The sequence below is a fragment of the Oncorhynchus gorbuscha genome, linkage group LG06 (assembly GCF_021184085.1).
Source record: "Oncorhynchus gorbuscha isolate QuinsamMale2020 ecotype Even-year linkage group LG06, OgorEven_v1.0, whole genome shotgun sequence".
NCBI lineage: Eukaryota > Metazoa > Chordata > Actinopteri > Salmoniformes > Salmonidae > Oncorhynchus > Oncorhynchus gorbuscha.
The window spans coordinates 54,221,707-54,244,943 of NC_060178.1; the positions used below are offsets into that span (position 1 = coordinate 54,221,707).

General features: G+C 41.6%; 1 protein-coding gene across 1 annotated transcript; it reads left to right on the forward strand.

The window, feature by feature from the left end:
• Nucleotide 1: 1 nt before the first annotated feature.
• Nucleotides 2-11,161, forward strand: LOC124038088 (histidine protein methyltransferase 1 homolog). Its single transcript, XM_046353535.1, has 2 exons — nucleotides 2-216; nucleotides 8,960-11,161. Exons 1-2 carry the CDS (start codon nucleotides 115-117, stop codon nucleotides 9,977-9,979), a joined length of 1,122 nt encoding a protein of 373 aa, XP_046209491.1. The 5' UTR covers nucleotides 2-114; the 3' UTR covers nucleotides 9,980-11,161.
• The last annotated feature ends 12,076 nt before the right edge of the window (nucleotides 11,162-23,237 follow it).

Below are 23,237 nucleotides of genomic sequence, written 5' to 3' on the forward strand. Positions count from 1 at the left end.
GGTGTTCTGGGTATTTAGCTAACTCCTTTTCCTTCCAGTCCGCGTGTAAGGTTGCAGAATTTATTCCCTGCCTTTTATAGCTATACTAGTGAAATACACTGCTTCGTCAGAACTATGTCTTTCAGTTTCAACTTTGACGTGCAGTTGACGACAAAGGGGCAACCAGGTGAAGAAAGTCAATCACAAACTGGAAAGCAGGATTATGCAGTCAAACCTGTGAGTAACAGAACAAGCTAGCTCGAGCCACTACAACTGTAGTTATGAGGTCCCAAATAATTCCCCAGGCTTTTGGGGCTGTTACCTAAGAGCAGAATTCCTGATACGTTAATTAAGTGGAACTGAATATAATTTATTTACGAAGTAGAGGTAACCCTGCCTTTATATTCTTGTTTAAAAGGGATTGTGTGCAGCTGCGCCTGTATCTGCGTTAAGGGCCATCCCACACCAAGTATGATAACTATAACAATAAATTAGAGCAACATGAACGCCCGAGGTAAAGACCGATTCAGGTTGGATATTCGACAGATATTCGCCTGTAGTTTTCCTTACGTCCACAATGGCAGTTAGGGACTGACAACATGGTGACAAATCACACATTTCAATAGCTCTTTAACCATTACCCCTAAAACTTTCACAACTGGTTTTGACCGATGGCATAGACACACATTGCACACTTACATTTTTTTTCATTAGCTCCTGTCATGTGACCTGACTTCAAACAAGGTTCCGAATGTACACTCAGTGGGCCTACACATTGCACACCCTTTAGTTTGTCCATTTTCATCTCACACAATTTTACATGATTTTTCAATGTTAATCATTTTAATAGCTCATTGGTCATGTGACCTCCAAGGTTCATAATGTCCACTAACTACCCCTCTATATTGCACACCCTATTCATCTCACATGGTTTTAAATCAATTTTGTAAACATTCTAATTTCAATAGCTATTTGGTTTAGAGGTCAACCGATTAATATGAATGGCCGATTTAATTAGGGCCGATTTCAAGTTTTCATAACAATCGGAAATCTGTATTTTTGGGCCCCGATTCGCCCCCCCTTTACACCTTTATTTAACTAGGCAAGTCAGTTAAGAAAATATTCTTATTTTCAATGACGGCCTAGGAACAGTGGGTTAACTGCCTTGTTCAGCGGCAGAACAACAGATTTTCACCTTGTCAGCTCGGGGGACCCAATCTTGCAACCTTAACTAGTCCAACGCAATAACGACCCCCCCCCTTCGTTACACTCCACAAGGAGTTACGCGAATGCAGTAAACCGAGGTAAGTTGCTAGCTAGCATTAAACTTAAATTATAAAAGACAATCAATCATAATCGCTAGTTAACTACACATGTTTGATATTACTAGATATTATCTAGCATGTCCTGTGTTGCATATAATCTGACTGAGCATGCAAGTATCTGACTGAGCGGTGGTAGGCAGAAGTAGGCACGTAAACATTAATTCAAACAGCACTTTTGTGCGTTTTGCCAGCTCTTCGTTGTGCGTCAAGCATTGCGCTGTTTATGACTTCAAGCCTATTAACTCCCGAGATTAGGCTCGTGTAACCGAAGTGAAATGGCTAGCTAGTTAGCGCGCGCTAATTATAATAATAATAATATATGCCATTTAGCAGACGCTTTTATCCAAAGCGACTTACAGTCATGTGTGCATACATTCTACGTATGGGTGGTCCCGGGGATCGAACCCACTACCCTGGCGTTACAAGCGCCATGCTCTACCAACTGAGCTACAGAAGAAGGTAATTGTCGTTGTGTTGCGGGTTCGAGGAGAGGGACTGAAGCTATACTGTTACACTGACAATACTAAAGTGCCTATAAGAACATCCAATAGTCAAAGGTTACTGAAATACAAATGGTATAGAGGGAAATAGTCCTATAATTCCTATAACAACTACAACCTAAAACTTCTTACCTGGGAATATTGAAGACTCATGTTAAAAGGAACCACCAGCTTTCATATGTTCTCATATTCTGAGCAAGGAACTGAAACGTTAGCTTTCTTACATGGGACATATTTTACATGGAACATATTGCACTTTTACTTTCTTCTCCAACACTTTATTTTTGCATTATTTAAACCAAATTGAACATGTTTCATTATTTACTTGAGGCTAAATAGATTTTTATTGATGTATTATATTAAGTTAAAAAAAAGTGTTCATTCAGTATTGTTGTAATTGTCATTATTACAAAATAAATTTGTCCGATTTTTATCGGTATCGGCTTTTATGGTCCTCCAATAATCGGTATCGGAGTTGGAAAATCATAATCGGTCGACCTCTAAACTGGACTCAAACAAGGTTCAGAATGTCCACTGAATACCCTTCTATATTGCCACCCTTTAGTTTGTCCATTTTCATCTCATGCAATATTACATGAATTTTCGATGTTTCTTATTTCAACAGCCCCTTGGTCATGTGACCTGTCTTCAAACAAGGTTCAGAATGTACACTCAGTGGGCCTACACATTGCAACCCTTTAGTTTGTCAATTTTCATCGCATACGCATTACATGAATTTTTCAAAATTAAAATTTTCAATAGCTCCTTGACCATGTGACCTACTGGACTCTATGAAGGTTCAGAATGTCCACGGACTACCCTTCTATATTGCATACCCTTAAGTTTGTCCATTTTCAACTCACTTTTAAATTTCAATAGCTCCCTGTTAATGTGACCGACTGACTTTCAGAATGTCCACGGACTGGCGGAGATGGGCACCGCAAGGCATCCAGTACGGTAATGCGACCGATCCCTGCAAAGCTGACGGGAGCCCCGGGGAGAGTCCTTTTTTCTTTGTGAAGGGCAGGGTGCCCTGGAATGGGTTCGCCCTGAGGGGCCCAAACCCTGGAAAGCGTTGCAGCGTCCGGTGAGCTCTCCCTGGTCCTTGAAAATCTGAGGGACAGGGTGTAATACTCGCATCGTACCCATATCCGCAGTAGGTCATGTTATAACAATGTAGGTAAGGGAAGTTGGCAAAAAAGATCCCTAACTTCGGGATAAGGATTGGCTCTAAGGGCTGGGTCGGTCAGGCTGGGGTGCAAGGGCGGGGCTGAGCTCGGGCCAGTCGCTCCGTTTTCCTCCTCTCACCAACATTGGAAGTTTGTTGTGTGGCCCATCTCGCTGTCTCTCTTGCATTGACTTGCAAAGGGCTGTGTGTGGGGTTTCTTTTGGGTGGTGTCCATTGGCGGGCCGAAGGTGGACCGGTTGGGGTTTGGGTCCGGTGGTTGGCAACAGCAACTCTGGAACGCGTGCCGGGCCCTTCTCGCGGATCACCCCAGCTACTCTACGCTCACTAGACTTGAGGTGGAGACCAAACCATTGGCCCTGCAGTGATGGGATTTTGCATGGATCTTGCTCATGCCCTATGAAGTGGGGAGAGTTATCTCCAGCTTGTCTGGGGAGGAAGGCCAACACCTGATGTAGGTAGTACCATCCAAGCCCATTGATTTGCCAGCGGAACCATAAAACGGACGGCAGAAGCCTAGGTTCCCACTGGGCACAGATCACTGAATGTCAACTTGGTGAAATTCAATGGAGTGTACACACCTGTCGCGTGCAAATCACCCTTGGAGTGACTGTGACCCACTCATGTCAAAGTGAGGAATATTGAAGTGCGGTTAAAGGTGGTTCCTATGGCTCTGTCCCGGAGGGCTGACTGGCAAGCAAATGATTGAAAGGGGATGATTATTTTCTGTTGCTTCATCCGACAATCGGCCGATGGCGCCGCTTTATACTGCGAGGGGCATTTGGTTCTCAAGCCTATAAGTATTGCGCTGGAACCTGATGCCGGTTGGGTGTAAAAACCAAGTTAAAGGCCCGCTGAAGGTTAGTAGCGGCAACTAATGTCCAGTTTAAGACAAAAAAGCCTCTGATGCCACCGGACGTGATTCGAATGAATACCAATTTGATGATAGCTGACCGTAGCATGCTTCCCTTTGCGGTTGCACTCAAAACACCTTTGGGGTGGCTGTGACCCGCTCATGTCAAAGTAAGGAAATTAGATGAAGCGGGGGTAAACGGCGGGACATAATTAAGTCTTGAGGTAGCCAAATGCCTCGTCATCCAGTTAGTGATGCGCATGAATGGATGGATGAGATTCCCACTGTCCCTACCTAATATCTAGCAAAACCACAGCCAAGGGAACGGGCTTTGCTGAATCAGCGGGGAAAGAAGTCCTTGTTGATCTTGACTCTGGCACTGTGAAGAAACATGAGGTGTAGAATAAGTGGGAGGCCTCGACAGCCGATGAAATACCACTATACTTATCGTTTTTTCACTTACCCAGTGAGGCTGGGATGTGAGATCCGGGTGCTCGCGCTGTGTGCTCGCGCCGAGTGCGACCTGCTCCAGGGACAGTGGCAGGTGGTGAGTTTTTGACTGGGGCGGTACACCTGTCAAACGGTAACGCAGGTGTCCTAAGGCGAGCTTGGGGAGGACAGAAACTTCCCGTGGAGCAGAAGCTCGCATGATCTTGATTTTCAGTATGAATACAGACCGTGAAAGTGGGGCATCTTCCTATCATTGTGAAGCAGAATTCACCAAGTGTTGGATTGTTTCACCCACTAATAGGGAACGTGAGCTGGGTTTGGACTGTCGTGAGACAGGTTAGTTTTACCCTACTGATGATGTGTTGCAATAGTAATCCTGCTCAGTACGAGATGAACCACAGGTTCAGACATTTTGTGTATTTGCTTGGCTGAGGAGCCAATGGTGCGAGGCTACCATCTGTGGGACCATCTTATGACTAAACGCCTCTATGTCAGAACCCCCCCCCCCCCCCCCCCCCCCCTAAACATAGAGATACCATAGCACTGCGGATCTTCGTTTGGCCCGGGATAGCCTGCCCCTTTTTACCTCGGTCTATAAACGTTGGTGAGCATCCACACCAGTGAGTCGTTTATTGTTCTGCAGTATACCTGTAAATCAACTGATCAACGCATCCTACTGCATGCTATTGGCCTATTAATAAGTAGCTGTTGATCACGGAGTTACAGGAAGTAGGGGTGCTACTTCCTGAATCACCCCCTGATAAATCCAAAAAAATATCAACCATACTTTCATAATAGTTATTGTCCTTGGTGTGGATAGCCCTTTAGAGATTTTTATTTATTTATTTATTTTACTTAACCTTGTCGACGATGAGTATGACGGGTCTCATCACTAACGCCCAGGAAACTCATATTTAAACCAGACATGTCCGATATGGATTTTTTTGTGAGACAATTTTTTTTTTTTTTTTTTTTATGTAACCTTTTATTTGACTAGGCAAGTCTGTTAAGAACAAGGCAGTTAATCCACTGTTCCTAGGCCGTTATTGAAAATAATGTGTTCTAACTGACTTGCCTAGTTAAATAAAGTTTTTTTTTTTTTTTTTACGGCCATTCCGATTGATTGGTCGACCTCTACTCTGTACCCCACACATATAAATTATCTGTAGGGTCTCTGTCGAGCAGTGAATTTCAAACACAGATTCAACCACGAAGACCGGGAAGGTTTTCCAATGCCTCACAAAGAAGGACAACTATTGGTAGACGTGTAGAAAAAAAGCAGACACTGAATAGCCCTTTGCGCATGGTACAGTTATAAATTACACTTTGGATGGTGTATCCATACAGTCACCTAAAAGATACAGGAGTCCTAATTCAGTTACTGGAGAGGAAGTAAACCGCTCAGGGATTTCACCATGAGGGCAATGGTGACTTTTTAAAACAGTTAATTTAATGGCTGTAATAGGAGATAACTGAGGATGGATCAACAGCATTGCAGGTACTCCACAATACTAACCTAATTGACAGTTAAAAGGAAGCCTGTAAAAAATAAAAATATTCCCAAACATGCATCCTGTTTGCAACAAGCTATTAAAGCAGTGATTCTCATTCCTGGTCCTGTGGACACACAGGGTGGCACCTTTTTGTTTTTGCCCTAGCACTACACACCTGACTCAAATCATCAAAGTATTTTAATGAGTTTTGAATTTGAATCAGCTGGGCAAATCCAATACAAACATTACGGAGTACCACTCTTCATATTTTCAGGCATTGTGGTGGCTGCATCGTGTTGTAGGTATGCTTGTAATCGTTAAGGACTGGAGTTTTTCAGGATAAAAAAATAACTGAATGCAGCTAAGCAAAATCCTAGAGCAAAACCTGGTTGTCTGCTTTCCAACAGGCACTGGGAGATGAATTGACCTTTCAGGACAATAACCAAAAACACAAGACCAAATCTATACGAGTTGCTTATCAAGAACACTGAATGTTCCTTACTGATAAAGTTAGTTTTGACGTAAATCTATGGTAAGACCTAGAAATGATCAACAACCAATTTGACAGAGTGAAGAATTTTGAAAATAATAATGGGCGAATGTTGCACAATCTAGGTGCGGAAGCTCTTAGAGACTTAGGCAGAAAGACTCACAGCTGTAATTGCTGCCAAGTTGACTCTAACATGGATTGACTTAGGGTTAAACACTTACCTAATCAAGATATTAATTTTTCTTTTACAAATGTTCAAGTTTTTCTCCCACTCTCACAGAGTATTTTGTGTATATCGTTGACAAAAAAAGGACATCCATTTTAAACCAACTTTAATTAACACAACACTGTGGAAAACGTCAAGGGGTGTGAAGCTATTGTAGCTAAAACGCTTCCTCCTTTCCCTGTCAAGACAATCAGCTGTCAATTTACGGATAGGATAAATTTTATAGCTAACTAACACCACAGATTAAAGGATTAGTTAGCTATGTGACCTGTTAGCAAATATTAGGATATCTGCTTAGCTAGCTTGCTTATTGTATGCATATCAGGGCACGTCAACGCAAGCCTTATTATTAGTGAATTAACTAAACTAATATTTGCAACAGGAGCTCAATTTTGGTCACTGTCAATTCATTAATTAATTCAAGTCCATTAATTTCTATTTCTGTTGGAAAATGAGCTAGCTTGCTGCTGCTGATTTTCCCAGCTAGACATTCCACGGCATTGTGCAGTGCTCGTGGCTCAGACGTGAGTGGCGGCTAGCATAGCAGCAGCTTTGCTATTTAGCGGGAATATTGGCAAAGCCAATAGACTAGAAAAGGCCAATAAAAGCCTGATATATTGTCTCTGCCAATAATTTTTATTTTTTATTGGTTTTCTTATTCAAACTCCCATTAGACAGCTTTGCAAGTTTTATGACAAAATTAGTTTGTTGTTCACCAGATATGAAGTTTGGCGATGTACATCCAAAGAAATTTGAGTTGAGATAATGTGAACTTTCGTTATGTACTTCCCAAAAAGGTCTAAATAAAAATGTACAAGCAACTTGAAAAAACGCCTCTTCGGCACCTCCGTTACTGCCACGCACAGGTCGAAAGTCTGCAACAGCTCAATACATTGGAGGTGCCAAAGACAGTTTTTTTGGTTGCTTGTACATGTTTATTTAACTTTTTTTGGGGGGGGGTACATATCAGCCCGAAAGATAGTAGATGAAGATAGTTGCACAGCGACGCGCCTTATTTGGTGATTAACAAACATTATTTGACAATGATTGCAGAGCTGTCTAATGGAAGTTTGAATCTGAGCTTCCTGGGTGTTAGAGACTAGATGCGTCATACTCATCAACATCTCTAACACACAGATACTGGGACAGTGTGCGGCCAACCACAAGAGGGAGTCCGTGTTATTCTGTGTCCTTCATTAGGCATCTTTGCTTGTGCGTAAGCATTAGGATGCTGCTACAGTGGCAAGAAAAAGTATGTGAACCCTTTGGATTTACCTGGATTTCTGCATAAATTTGACATAAAATGTGATCTGATCTTCATCTAAATCACAACAATAGACAAGCAGTGTGTTTAAACTAATACCATACATTTTTGTATATTTCTTGTCTATATTGAATACAACATTTAATCATTCACAGTGTAGGTTGGAAAAAGTATGTGAACCCCTAGGCTAATTGACTTCTCCAAAAGCTAATTGGTGTCAGGAGTTGACTAACCTGGAGTCCAATCAATGAGACAAGATCAGAGATGTTGGTTAGAGCTGCCCTGCCCCCAAAAGAACAATAAGCATTGCCTGATGTGAACCATGCCTCAAACAAAAGAGATCTCAGAATACTTAAGATTAAGAATGGTTGCCTTACTTCTGTAATCCTTTCCAGATTTATGCATCTCAGTCAGTACAGGGTAAGACAAATTGAGCATCATGGTTTGGGGCTGCTTTGCTGCCTCAGGGCCTGGACAACTTGCTATCATCGTAGTTTAGCCTAACAGTCTCCTGCAAAATGTCTATCTGCCTGCCAATTAAAGCTCAACAGAAATTGGGTGATGCAACAGGACAACAACCCAAAGACAGAAGTAAATCAACAACAGAATGGCTTGAACAGAAGAAAATATGCCTTCTGCAGTGGCCCAGTTAGTCCTGACCTCAACCCGATTGGCATGACCTCAAGAGGGCGGTTCACACCAGACATCCCAAGAATATTGCTGAACTGAAACAGTTTTGTAAATTGGAATGGTCCAAAATTCCTCCTGACCATTTTGCATGTCTAATCCACAACTACAGAAAACGTTTGGTTGAAGTTATTACTGCCAAGGGTCAACCTGTTCTTAAATCCAAGGGTTCACATACTTTTTCCAGCCTGCACTGTGGATGTTTATGTGGTGTGTTCAATGAAGATATGAAACATAATTGTTTGTGTGTTAGTTTAAGCAGACTGTGTTTTGCCTGTAGTTGTGACTTTGATGAAGATCAGATAAAATGTTATGACCAATTTATGCAGAAATCCAGGTAATTCTAAAGGGTTCACACAATTTTTCTTCGCACTATGTCTGTTATATTCATGTGTATGTAGTTGACTACCAGGAGACAAGACAGTTACAACACTTGTGTATGCATGCAGATTGTACTTTGCATTGCACATGACAATGGGCATCTTTTACCTGTGTGTAATCAACAGGTGCCCGGCAACAACAACACCACCACTCCAGCAGAAACTGTCAAAGCAGCTGTTGAACACCATCCCCCTGCAGATCCCCACTTTCTCCTCAACGATGCTGTCTCTGAGACTGTTACCATAGGAACGCTTCCACCCCTCCACTTCCTGAATGAGTCTGTGTTCGAGCGGACGGCCAGCGAGCGAGATGACGACGAGAGGATCCTGTCGCGGACCGCCGCCCAGAGCTCGGACCTCATCTCCGGGGTGTACGAGGGAGGGTTGAAGGTGTGGGAGTGTACCTATGACCTCCTGGAGCTGCTAGAGAGGGAGGGGGAGACATTCGGGGGGAAGATGGTTCTGGATTTGGGCTGTGGTGCTGGACTGCTGGGCCTACTGGCGCTAAAGAGCGGAGCAAGTCAGGTCCATTTCCAGGACTATAATAGTACTGTTATAGAACAGCTCACACTGCCTAACGCACTGCTCAACTGTCAAGTGGAAGGGGAGGAGGAAGAAGTGAAGGGAAAGAAACAGGGGCTGCAGGAGGAGGACGATGAGACAATTATAGAAGAGGACAAAATGAAAAAGGATGAAGAGGCAACGTCCGATGAGGAGAAGAAGAATGAACAGAAAAAAGAGGGAGAGAATGGCAGCCCGTTGCCCAAGAGGCAAGCCCTGGACCTATCCCAGCATTCGAAGCTGACCTGCTGTCGTTTCTTCTCGGGCGACTGGACAACGTTCCTAGCGCTGGTCCTCAAGGAAGACCTGTTCCCTAAATATGACATTATCTTCACCTCAGAAACCATCTACAACACGGCATACTACTCAGCTCTTCACGACACCCTCCACAGACTGTTGGCCCCGAGGGGAGTGGTGTACCTGGCCACCAAGGCCCACTACTTTGGGGTGGGGGGTGGGCTGCTCCTATTTCAACAGTTTATAGAGGACAAGGGAGTGTTTGACATGGAGAAACTGTGGGACGTGGACCAGGGGCTACAGAGACATGTTGTGGCCATGCACTTCAAAACAACAAACAAGTCTTGACTTTTTATTTTATGTAGTTTCACAGAACACAGATAATATTTTTCAAATTAATTTCTACTCAATGCACCTGGAACTTCTATGCTACATAAGGTGTGCTAACATCAGTCAGTTTCAAAAACTTTTTCCTATAAAGATCACCTGTGTGTCAATTGGGACTTTCACATAATTTAAATGACTGTATGTTTGATTGTTTGACAGAAAAGACATATAGAATATTTAAGACTTTCTGTAGGTCTGTCAGTCTGGCTTATTTTACCTTGGTGGTAAAACCTTGTATGTCAAATACTGGAGATGAGCTTCACAAAGGCAGATTTAAGGAGGAGTTTGAATATTCGCCAGTTGAAGAGGACAACAGGATAGCTGCACTGATGGAGGGAAAGAAGCAGAAGTCTGATAAAGAAGATTGAGGAGATGAGCAGATATTCCATTGTAGTGTGCAAACTAGGCCAATATCAAGCGTACCTCAAGTATTTCAAAGTATTTTGGCAAGTGTATTTGGTGCAGGTCGGTTTTTAACAGGACATAAGTGGTAGTTGAAGTAGGCGCAATATACTACCCGAACGAAGATACCGTTTCATGTCAACTTTACCCGTTGTTCACATCTCTCTAACTTTCTATATTTATTTAGAATAGGGCTAGTGCATGAGAAAGGTGGAAAGGAAATGAAGGTCTTTATAGGGGGTTGATTCCCAAAGTGTTCAAATAGCACCATGAAAGCTAGACTTGTTTCTGAAGTCCGCTGCAAAATGTCAATTGCGACTTATCTCATCTGCCTAAGGACGAGGTCTGAAAGTGGAGTCCAGTGTAGTGTAGCACATCTATTCTGCAGTAGGGCTTTGTGGTTTCTGTTCACCTTTTCACATTTTGTTGCCCAACAGTATTATTTTGTATACACTTTAAAGACTTGGCAATGTCATGTTACAATCTAATGTTATCAAAGATAGACGCATATCAAAATGTCTTATGTGGCATGTCGAGTGTCGAGTGCCCTGTTTCATCCAATAAGATTGAGATTACTTTATTGGTCAATTCCAACTGAAATTTGACTTCCCCTGTTTCCACCAACCCCTCAGAAAGATACACATACAGTGCCTTCAGAAAGTATTCATACCACTTTACTTATTCCTATTTTTGTTGTTACAGCCTGAATTCAAAATTGATTAAATATATTTTTCACACATTTACACACTATCCCATAATGACAAAGTGAAAACATGATTTTAGAAATGTATTGAAAAAAATAAAAAAAATACAATTGAATCCATAAACTTTAGAAGCACCTATTTTCTAAGTAAGTCTCTTAAGAGCATTCCACACCTGGATTGTGCAACATTTGCCCATTTATTATTTTCATCATTCTTAAACTTCTGTCAAATGAGTTGTTGATCATTGCTATACAACTGTTTTCAGGTCTTGCCATTAGTGTTGCAAAGGGTCAGAAACTTTCTGGGAAATTTTCCATGGGAAGTTAAGCCCATGAATTTTGGGAATTTTCCTTAAATTCATCAAAAAATTATCTTATAACTGAACTTTTTTTGTGGGATACACAAGGCAATTCTAGGTCTTGTGGCATATTTTGGTTAAACTATCCCCAATTCAATGGAATTGCAACCCTTTGCATGCACAGTTCATTTTTCCATCATGTGCAGTGCACTCTTCCATCACACATACAGCTGATTCTCAAGATCTTGCACACTAATGAGATGCTATTGAGCCCACACTACTACACTGAGGCAATGACTACATGCCTCCTGGTAAGTTTTGATTACAATACTGGGTGAGGTGAATAGCTTTTATGACACAGATCATTTTTTGTTAACTAGTAAATAGTAGCCTACAGCAAAGTGTTTAAATCATTTCTAACTTGTTAACAGTTTCTGCTTGTTAGTTTTTGCTACCATGTCGGTTTTAGCTTGCTTGAGCCTGCTAACTGAGGAGTGTTAATTCACCTGTTTCATAAAAATAAATCTTACAAAGGAGTTTACAATTATTTTTCTAATCTTTACAGGAAAATGCCAAATGTGTGGAGAAATTTCACTACAGATAATGTAGAAGGAAAAGTTGTGTACATTTGCAAATACTGTGCCAAATAATATGTGAAGAATGCATCAAAGATGCAGAATAATTTGGCCAAGTGCATAATGTTCCCTCAGCGCTCACAACAAGCAACCTCTGACAAAAGTCCCTCTACTTTTATTCAAGGTGAAAATTATGAATCACACCTTATCGATAGTAACAGCTCATGGTCCTCCTGGAATCAGAAGTTTTTTGACTCAATGGAGGAACATAGAGAGATGTTGATGAATGTCTTGCTCGAGCTGTGTCTGTAACGGGTTCACCTCTGATGCTCACAGGCAATGTGTATTTAAAGAGATTTCTGAATGTTCTTCGCCCAGCATACACCCCTCTAACCAGACATGTTTTTATCTACTAATTTGCTGGATGCAGAGATCAACAGAATTCAAGTGAAGGTCAAGCAAATCATAGAGAAAGCAGACTGTATTGCAATCTTCTCTGATGGGTGGTTGAATGTTCGTGGGCAAGAAATAATTAACTAAATCTCCACCCCTCAACCAGTATTCTACAAGAGCACAGACACAAGGGACAACAGACACACCAGTCTTTACATTGCAGATGAGCTGAAGGCAGTCATCAATGACCTTTGACCACAGAAGGTATTTGCACCGGTGACGGATAATGCTGTGAACGTGAAGACTGCTTGGTCTAAGGTGGAGGAGTCCTACCCTCACATCACACCCATTGGCTGTGCTGCTCATGATTTGAATCTGCTCCTCAAGGACATCATGGCACTGAAAACAATGGATACACTACAAGAGATCCAAGGAAATAATGGTTAGGCATGTGAAGGATCATCAAGTTATAAAGTGTGAAGAATAAGAGCACCACATTGAAGTTGCCCAGCAACACCTGTTGGGGTGGTGTTGTCATCATGTTTGACAGTCCTGGAGGGAAGGAGTCTCTCCCAGTGATGCCAACTTAGCAATTTTGTTGCTAGATTTAGCAACTTTTCAGACTACCCTGGCAACTTCTCTTCCAAACACCACCTAGCAACTAATTTAGCTACTTTTAAAAATGTGTTTGGAACTTTTAGCAACGTTTGAAAAGTGACTCAAATGCTAAAATGCAAGCATTTCCCCTCTAAATGACACTAAAACTATTTTCTCTGTCACAAACTCAGTCACAACACACGTGCCTGGCTGCAAAAGTGCATTGTGAGTGATGTCAGCAGCAGGCGCTCAGCTTGTGCACAGGCAGCAGCAATTTCAGCAAATTGCAAGTCGTTGTTGGCTGACTGCAGCAGGAGTATTACGGGTTCGACGAGCCAAACTCAATATAGTTGGTCACGAATGTTTGATCTTGAACAGAACTTACAACATAAATCAACATGCCTCATTCAAAAATTTACAGCCAGAAGTACAGAAAAGAGTGGGAGTCTGTACCTGAACAAACATCAAAACATGTTTTTTGCCGAGATGGCCAGTCAATTTGAGTAACGTTATTGTGTATTCTACATAATGACGCAGTTTTACGTTATCATGCAATGACATGACAACGTCATTTAGCAACTTTTAGCAACTAATCAACCTTCCTCTAGCAACTTACACTGAAAATTAGTTGGCAACACTGATCTCTCCAAGAAATGGCCATATCAAAGTCTGCCGATATGGACAGCTCCATCAAGAGGATCCTCCTGGATGATGTATTTTGGAAGAGAGTGGTAAGCAGCCTGAAACTCCTGAAACCTATAGCAGTAGGCATTGCACAGATTGAGGGAGACAATGCCACCCTGTCTGATGTTCAGACTCTGCTTGCAGGTGTAAGAGAAGAAATCCATACTGCCTGCCCACTTCACTGTTGCTCCAAGCAGAGGAAACTGCAGTTGTGAAATACATCAAAAAGCGTGAAGACTTCTGCCTGAAGCCCATACATGCCACAGGTACATGTTGGACCCCAATTATGCTGGCAAGAGCATCCTGTATGATGGTGCAGAGATCAACAAGGCCTATGGTGTCATCACTACCGTATCTCGCCATCTTGGCCTGGATGAGGGCAACGTCCTTGGCAGTCTGGGGAAGTACACTTCCAAGCAAGGGCGTTGGGATGCAGATACAATATGGCAGTCATGCCAACATATCTCATCAGCCACCTGGTGGAAGAGACTGTGGATCTGAGGTTCTTTCCCCTGTTGCCTTCATCATCCTCTAAATCCCACCAACATCAGCCGCCTCAGCGAGCTAACTGGTCCTTGTTTGGGATCATACTCACCAAAGCACGCAACAAGCTGACCAATACAAGGGTTGAAAAATCGATGGCCATCTGAGCAAATTTGAGTCTTTTTGAGCTTGTCAATGAGCCATCCTCAACAAGGTTGGAAAGGGACAATGAGTTCTCCGAGTCTGATGTTCAAGAGGTGGTCATTGAGGAGGTCTATGGAGAAGACCTGGAAGACAACCAAAGCTTTAGTTTCTAGACTATAATTTTACAGATGTACAGTGGAAGTCAGAAGTTTACATACAATTTAGCAAAATACATTTAAACTCAGTTAAGAATTCCTGACATTTAATCATAGTAGAAATCCCCTGTCTTAGGTCAGTTAGGATCACCACTTTATTTTAAGAATGTGAATTGTCAGAATAATAGTAGAGAATTATTTATTTCAGATTTGATTTATTTCAGTTCTGTCCACAAATTTTCTATAGGATTGAGGTCAGAGCTTTGTGATGGCAACTCCAATACCTTGGACTTCGTTGTCCTTAAGCCATTTTGCCACAACTTTGGAAGTATGCTTGGGGTCATTGACCATTTGGAAGACCCATTTGCGACCAAGACATGAAAAAAACGTACGATCTTTGTCCCCTTGTGTAGTTGCAAACCGTAGTCTGGGTTTTTATGGTGGTTTTTCAGCAGTGATTCCTTCCTTGATGAGTGGCCTTTCAGGTTATGTCGATATAGGAGTCGTTTTACTGTGGATATAGATTCTTCACAAGGTCCTTTGCTGTTGTATGTTCATCTCTAGGAGACAGAATGCGTCTTCTTCCTGAGCGGTATGACTGCTGCGTGGTCCCATGGTGTTTATACTTGGGTACTATTGTTTGTACAGATGAAGGTAGTACCTTCAGGTGTTTGGAAATTGCTCCCAAGGATGAACCAGACTTGTGGAGGTCTACAAAAAATTCTGTGGTCTTGTCTGATTTCTTTTGATTTTCCCATGATGTCAAGGAAAGAGGCAGTGAGTTTGAAAGTAGGCCTTGAAATACATCCACAGGTACACCTCCAATTGACTCAAATGATGTCAATTATCCTATCAGAAGCTTCTAAAATAATTTTCTAGAATTTTCCAAGCTGTTTAAAGGCACAGTCAACGTAGTGTATGTAAACTTCTGATCCACTGGAATTGTGATACAGTGAAATAATCTGTCTGTAAACAATTGTTGTAAAAATTACTTGTGTCAAGCACAAAGTAGATGTCCTAACTGACTTGCCAAAACTATAGTTTGTTTAATAAGACATTTGTGGAGAGGGTCAAATTTTAGGTTATGTTTTAGGTTATTGTCCTGCTGAAAGGTGAATTTGTGTCTGGTGGAAAGCAGACTGAACCAGGTTTTTCTCTACGATTTTGCCTGTGCTTAGCTCTATTCAGTTTCTTTTTTTTATCTGAAAAACTCCCCAGGCCTTAACGATTACAAGCATACACATAACATGATGCAGCCACCACTATGCTTGACAATATTTAGACTGAAACTCAGTCATGTGTTGTATAGGATTTGTACTAAACAACAGTGTATTCAGGACAAAAAGTGAATTGCTTTGACACATTCTTTGCAGTATTACTTTAGTACCTGTAATAACTTCACCATGTGCGAAGGGATATTCAGTGTCTGCTTTTTTTCTTTCATTTTTACACATCTACCAATAGGTGCCCTTCTTTGAGAGGCATTGGAAAACCTCCCTGGTCTTTGTGGTTGAATCTGTTTTGAAATTCCCTGCTCGACTGAGAGACCATTGTATGTGTGGGGTACGGAGATGAGGTAATCATTCAAAATTCATGTTAAACACTTATTGCACTCATGCAACTTATTATTTGACTTTTTAAGCAAATGTTTACTCCTAAACGTATTTAGTCTTGCCATAACAAAGGGGTTGAAGAATTATTGACTTTTCAGCTTTTCGATTCATTTTTACAAATTTCTAAAAACATTGAAATTATGAGGTAACGTGTGTTAGCCAATGACAAAAACATCTCAGTTGAATCTATTTTAAATTCAGACTGTAACATAAATGTGGAAAAAGTCAAGGGGTGTGAATACTTTCTGAAGGCACTGTATACAGGTTTTGGAACGGTGTGGAGGGTTGTCACACTGGGAGCTACTGTTGTGGGGGGGTTAAGTGCTCAAGGGCTCAACAGCAGGAAATATCATCTAGGATTTAACGCCGGCAATCCTCCGATTGCCAGCTCACTTCCCTCCAGATTTTTCCCATCAGACCCGGGATTCGAACTGGCAACCCTCCAGTTGCTGGCTTGCCTCTCTAACCGTTAGGCTAATTATCAGTTTAATCATGCACAGTAGACCTAACAGTGGAGTCAATGTTATTTTTTAGGCTTCAAGCATGTCTAGATTTCTCAAGTTGACTCCCTTCTCCACACGCAGTAATCGGAATCAATGACGCAATAACCTAATTGACATGTATGAGAAAAAAAATATTTGTGGTTTTGTGGAAACCTAATTGTATTCCACCAACTCTTGAAGCATGCCTCTTTGTTAAAAAGGCCAACATGTGACTGCATAAAATATCCACTTTTCACTCAAACACACAGATACCAACCAATGCATGTTTTCCTGTGCCTTGTTCCAGCAGCTGTTCTGAGGCTGAGGGGAATTCCTGTTTCCTCCACCAGACAAGGGCTGCATATCAATACTCTAACACAGGTTCCTCCTCTCCTAACCTTGTCTCCTCTTCATCTGACTGGAGAGGACGTGACAACACAATTCCTCATAGGAATTCATTTACATTTTTTGCTAATGTTTTTAGATCAGAGAAGAGAAATAAGAGAGTTGAAGGTGAGAGAAAAGAGAAGACAAGCAGAGGAAGTGACTATAGATTATTAAGCAACCCCTAGCCTCTCCCCAGGTTTTCTGATGGGAAGTGAGGGAGAGAGGGAGGGCAGGGCTGGTCTGATGGAGTTCCTCAGAAGCAGCTCTGTTGAATCACTGTGTGTGGGGGCGTGAGCCTCACTCCCACTGTTTCCTTGCTGGGAAGTGACTGCTTTACTTGTCATACAGAGGGAAAGCTAGAAAAACAAGGAGGGGGAGACCAGTGTGGAGAGGAGTGGTATTTAAGCGAGTCTCAACTCAATGTCAGAGAGTGTGGTGTGACTGTGGGACCTGGCTGGACAGTACAGGTGGATATCAGTGGAGGGAGAAATGTGGAGGATGGCCTAAACTCCAGTAGGATTTCAGAATGAAACAGAATATCCTCAATGGTGTTTTAAATGGACATATCAGATGCCAAAATGGAAGATACCGCTATTTGTTGGGTGAGGACCAGGTCACTATTGTGAGTTTTGTTTTTTAATTAGCCAGAACATTGTTTCTGGGAAAGACACGATGAAGCAATGGGACAATGTATGTAGTCTGGTGTAAGTATTTGAGTAATAAATGTCTTCATCTGTGTGAGTATAATTTCTGTATTGGAATGAGAGATTATGTAGAGCTGTTACTATTCAACATTATGTATCACACAAAGTAGTGTGAATCGCCTAGTCTGAAATTAACCACTAAACCCTTGTACACTTCTTGTTGGCCTTTCAACGTTCTGTGAGAATTGGATGGATGTAAGCAACATGGCAGAAACCCAAAGGCTACAAGGGCTGTGTGGAGTTAGAGTATCTGATCTATGAGGGGACATTGAACCGTATCTGTCTGGGTTACATATGCTAGAGGTTGATTAAAGATTAGAGACTGTGCTCAGACTTTGCCTGGTAGCCAGATCTGTCCCCGCTTTAGTCTACACCATATGTGTGATTCATATCTTTTCATTTTTATTTTTGAACAACAATAGTTCCTAGTCAAAAACTGAATGGGGTTTGACTGTGTTTAACCCCACTGGGTGAAAGCCTAAGCATTAGCTCTGGGAGCTAACACAAGACTCCAGGTCTCAGGCAAGGTTATTCCAGTTTAGATCCAAGCAGTTCAACCGGTTGTTGCTCAGTTCAACTAACTGACGGGAAGACTGCAGTTTCCTGAGCATATATTAAGGTGTGTTCTTCCTCACAACTTTGTGTGCTTGTTTGTTTGTATGTCCACTCAGGAATGCACTGTAAACCACCTGGGGATAACACTGAAGATTCCTCAAACTGTACTCACACTGTCAATATTGACTCTAGTCATTTGAATGGGTTATATTCCTGCAACATAAATTGTTCACATGACGATGAGTGGCAAACCATATCTATTGTTGTGGATTTAAAGATATACTGAGCAACATTAAAATAAGTATTGTGTGTTTGTATCACACTGCTGGGGCTTGTCCATGGGAGGGTTCTACGTTACAGAATGTTAAGATAGATATGTATTGTGTACAGATACAGTATGATTGTCTTTCATGTAGTGAATCAACTAGTTATTTTTATCTGAACGTTTCACCTTCCTGACTACTCCCCTTGTTTCTGTTGAACTGTTTTATGTGACAAGTCATGTCTCGGCTTGAACAGTACACTGTGTGTGCGCGTGCTTGTTTGTGGCTGACCACTGCTGTACAGTATCTCACATTGCAATCTGAATCAGGCCTTGCATCACCCCACCACAGAAGATTCCCTTTCCTCCCTGCCAACTTCCATCACAGAAGTTGTGAAACGCTCAGGAATCTTGGCTGCTGCAGATGGATCCTTTAAACATCCTTTGGCAAGGTTAAGAGTAGGAGTAACCCTTAGGCACAGATCTAGGATCAGGAACTGCATACCCCTCTAACAAACTGGCTCATCGTTCAGTCTAAGATGAAGATGGAATATGCCCAACCAAATAGCATTTTACTCTTAGGAGGAAGAGGTGCTGATATCTTCTATCACCATCTTCTCACATCCATTTTAGTGGCTTTTTATAGAAATAAAGATTGCCCAACCTCTAACGACGAGCAGGAGATCAGTGGAGAGATTGCCCAACCTCTTACCACCCCCAGCTTCACCGCAAAATGAAGCTGGGGGTGGTAAGAGGTTGGGCAATCTCTCCACTGATCTCCTGCTCGTCGTTTCACTGCCTTTTATCACTCAGCTGTACAGCGGTTTCGTTCTAAATAGGAGTCAGACCAGTTCCGTTTACTGAGGTTTTAAAATATGTTTCAACATGGTAGAGAGGTACACTTGATTGAACTTGCCTGATGGGTCTAGTTGAATAGTCCTAAAAGTGCAAACCTCACACAACCAGCCTGACCTCAGAGCCATACAAAACATACTTGACATTTTTCTGAGCACCTTCAAGATGTATGATACCTACTAATGGTCTAGTTACTTTAGACATAAACGAGGTTGCTCGGGGAGTAGGGGGGGCATAATCCGTGACCGTTTAGCAATCCAAAGGTACTGTGTTCGAGTCACTTCTGGGATAGTTATAGCATTTTAGCTAACCCTTATGCTGAATTTAACCCAATTCACATAACCTGCTATGTACATTTTCATAACCTTTGTCGTTAGTTCCCCTAACCGCCAACAAATTCTTCCCATAATTTGTAATTCTCCTTTGTTGTTATGAGTGTGTAACAAGCAACGAGGCCTTAGAGGCGTATAATACTATACGTCCTCCAAAATATATGATAAATTAATCATCCAATTCATAAGCTATTGTAAGACTCAGTAAGACGTATGGAACTATATGTCTTATAATTTGTACGATATTGTACACTGTTATTCCATTCATAATGTAACGTAAAATATCATACTAAAGTGTCACAGATTGACTATGAACGAAAACAAATACCATTTTGAGCCAGGTGTTACAGCAGCCATTTGAATGGATTTAAAGGGTGCTAAAGCCTAGAGAGTACAAGAGAAGCTCAGGAAGACACAATATGGGAGGAGAATGAGAGGTGTTGTGCCCTGAGAACTGAATTCCATAGATGGTGGCTACTGGAGATGTCATCTATGGGCTCAGTTCTTCTGGCAAGGCACTGCTTATCAGCATAACAAGACAGCACCTATACTTCTATATGAGGAATATGGATTCTCTGACTTTCCATGGCAAACTTGTGGTATCAAATAAAATAATTATTGTGTCCTTCTGTAGATTACATGTAGTCAGCACATTAAATTTCAGCTTTGTTAAGTAATAAACTGCTTAAGTCTGTAATTGGGGTATGTATTTTGTATGTACACTGTGTAAATTAATAAATGTGTCTTCAGAAAATGCACTCATTGTAAAGATGAATCTCATGTTTATTTACACTATGGACTGGATTAATATTGACAGTCAAACATTCATGAACAGTAAAATCATCAGTGACACTTATTTATAGAGAAACAGGGTGTGTGCTCAAGCACATATATTTTACTGTACATTTTTACAGTTTAGGGAACATTCTAAACATAGGATGGCGTATTCCCAACCAACACACCCTGGCCACAACTATGTGTTATCTCTCAACTGGGAAAGGTGACTCAGACACAGAGCCTGTTCCATGGAAGAGTTAGTGACTACCAGTTAGTGACTTCACTGGGAATGTCCATTCTAGTACTTATATTTCTATGCTGATGGACAGAGTCAAATGTGAGGAGTGATGAGAGATTCAACTGGCTTTAATACAGTATACGACAGGGTTATACAGTAAGAGATCAATCATCGTGACAAATATGAAAGACAAAGGTTAGAACGACAGTGGGTTATGTAGGAGAGATAGGGTTTAAATGCATGACGTGGTTATGCAGTAAGAACTAAGAGGCAAATGACAGGAGTTTATAAAAGGAGTGGCAAAGCAAACAGTAAAACGAGTAATCCCCTCTCTTCTTATGCAAACTTGTTAATGTTACAGACCACCTTGATAAATTATAGTAGTACATGGTAGCCAAATGAAAACACCAGACCTGAATGACTCCAACATTGAAGTAGCCTGATGTAGCTATGTATTAATAAAATAATGAAATGGAGAAAATGAACAAATAAGTAGCATGTGGCTGCTTTGTATTAAACATATAGTATCTGGAGTTTGGATGTCAAACGTTTATTTTAAGTGAATTTGTCCCAATACTTTTGGTTTCCTAAAATAGGGGGACGATGTACAAAAAGTGCTGTAATTTCTAAATGGTTCACCCGACATGGATGAAAATACCCTCAAATTAAAGATGACAGTCTGCACCTTGACCTCACAGTCACTGTATAATTTGAAATCTAAAGTACTGGAGTACAGAGCCCAAAATAATACTTTTGGAGCTCACTGTAAGTCTACCGTTACTCCAGGGCAGATGGTAAGGTTGATGATAGTGGTGGAACGCCCTGGGATCAGGTCCCTGGGGTTTCCTCATACTCCTGGTGAATTGATGCTCGGTAGGGAAAGATTGAAGGTCGTGACTGTAGTTGTTGCGCCACTGCATCAGTGGGGTGATGGCAATGGGAGACATAGCTCGGTAGAAGTCATGTGAAGATACAGGTCAAGGAGATGTGTATGGGTATAAGTAGTTAAGGTTGGGGTTGTCTTTGTCCCTACAGGGATCTCACTTCACTGAAATAAACAACAAACAAAAACAAAGTACTCCTAATAAAAATGTACACTGAACAAAAATATAAATGCAACATGCTACAATTTCCAAACTTTTACTGAGTTACAGTTCACATAAGGAAATCAGTCAATTGAAATAAATGTATTAGGCCCTAATCTATGGATTTCACATGACTGGGAATACAGATATGCATCGGTTGGTCACAGATGATATTTTTTTTAAATAGATAAGGGTGTGGATCAGAAAACCAGTCAGTATCTGGTGTGACTTGAGTTGATTGTGGCCTGTAGAATGTTGTCCCACTCCTCTTTAAGCTGTCGTACACATTGATGCAGAGCATTCCAAACAAGCTCAATGGGTGACATGTCTGGGGATATGTAGGCCATGGAAGAACTGGGACCATAGCTGAGGGAAGATGTTTGGGGGTGGGGGTGCTTTTTTGTTGTTGAGAGAGAGAGTTTGTTTTGACTGAGCTACAGACCGCTAGAGTGCTTTCGGAATGAATGCAGACCCCTTGAAACAGGTTTTTAGATTTTTTTTGCAAATGTTTTAAACTGAAATACCTTATTTGCATAAGTATTCAGACCTTTAGCTATGAGACTCTAAATTGAGCTCAGATACACCCTGTTTCCATTGATCATCCTTGAGATTTTTGACTGGACCAAGCCATGAGGTTGAAGGAATGTCCGTAGCGCTCCGAGACAAGATTGTGTCGCACAGATCTGGGGAAGGGTACCAACAAATTTCTGCAGCATTGAAGGTCCCCAAAAACACAGTGGCCTCTATCATTCTTAAATTGAAGAAGGAGACTAGACAGTATCGAGGGAAGATGTACAGTACAGAGGGATACTTGATGAAAACCTGCTCCAGAGCGCTCAGGACCTCAGACTGGGGCGAAGGTTCACCTTCAAACAGGACAATGAGACGAAGCACACAGCCAAGACAAAGTCTCTGAACGTCCTTGAGTGGGCCAGCCCGAGTCCGGACTTGAACCTGATGGAACATCTCTGGAGAGACCTGAAAATAGCTGTGCAGCGATGGTCCCCATCCAACCTCACAGATCTTAAGAGGATCTGCAGAAAATAATGCGAGAAACTCCCAAAATACAAGTGCGCCAATCTTGTAGCGTCATACCCAAGAAGACAGGAGGCTGTAATCGCTGCCAAAGATGCTTCAACAGAGTACTGAGTAAAGGGTCTGAATACTTATGTTGATGTGATATTTCCATTTTTTTTTTTTTATACTTTTGTAAAAATGTCTAAAAAACTGTTTTTACTCATTATGGGGAATTGTGTGTAGATTGAGGGGTGTGGGGGGACAATTTAATCAATTTTAGAATAAGGCTGTAACGGGAACAAAATGTGGAAAAAGTCAAGGGGTTTGAATACTTTCTGAATACACTGCATATCGGTCCGCTAATACAGGACTAGTACTTTTCTATAAAATTATTAAGCTTCTAGGAATTGTGTACAGATCCTAGTAACATTGGGCTGTGTATTTGCATGCTGTAACTTGAGGTGATGACGGCAGATG

Excerpts from the sequence above, each read along its gene's own strand:
- LOC124038088 (XM_046353535.1), top strand. The coding sequence starts at position 115 with ATGTCTTTCAGTTTCAACTTTGACGTGCAGTTGACGACAAAGGGGCAA. Across the intron at positions 217-8,959 it reads AGGATTATGCAGTCAAACCT|GTGCCCGGCAACAACAACAC; the intron begins GTGAGTAACAGA and ends TGTAATCAACAG.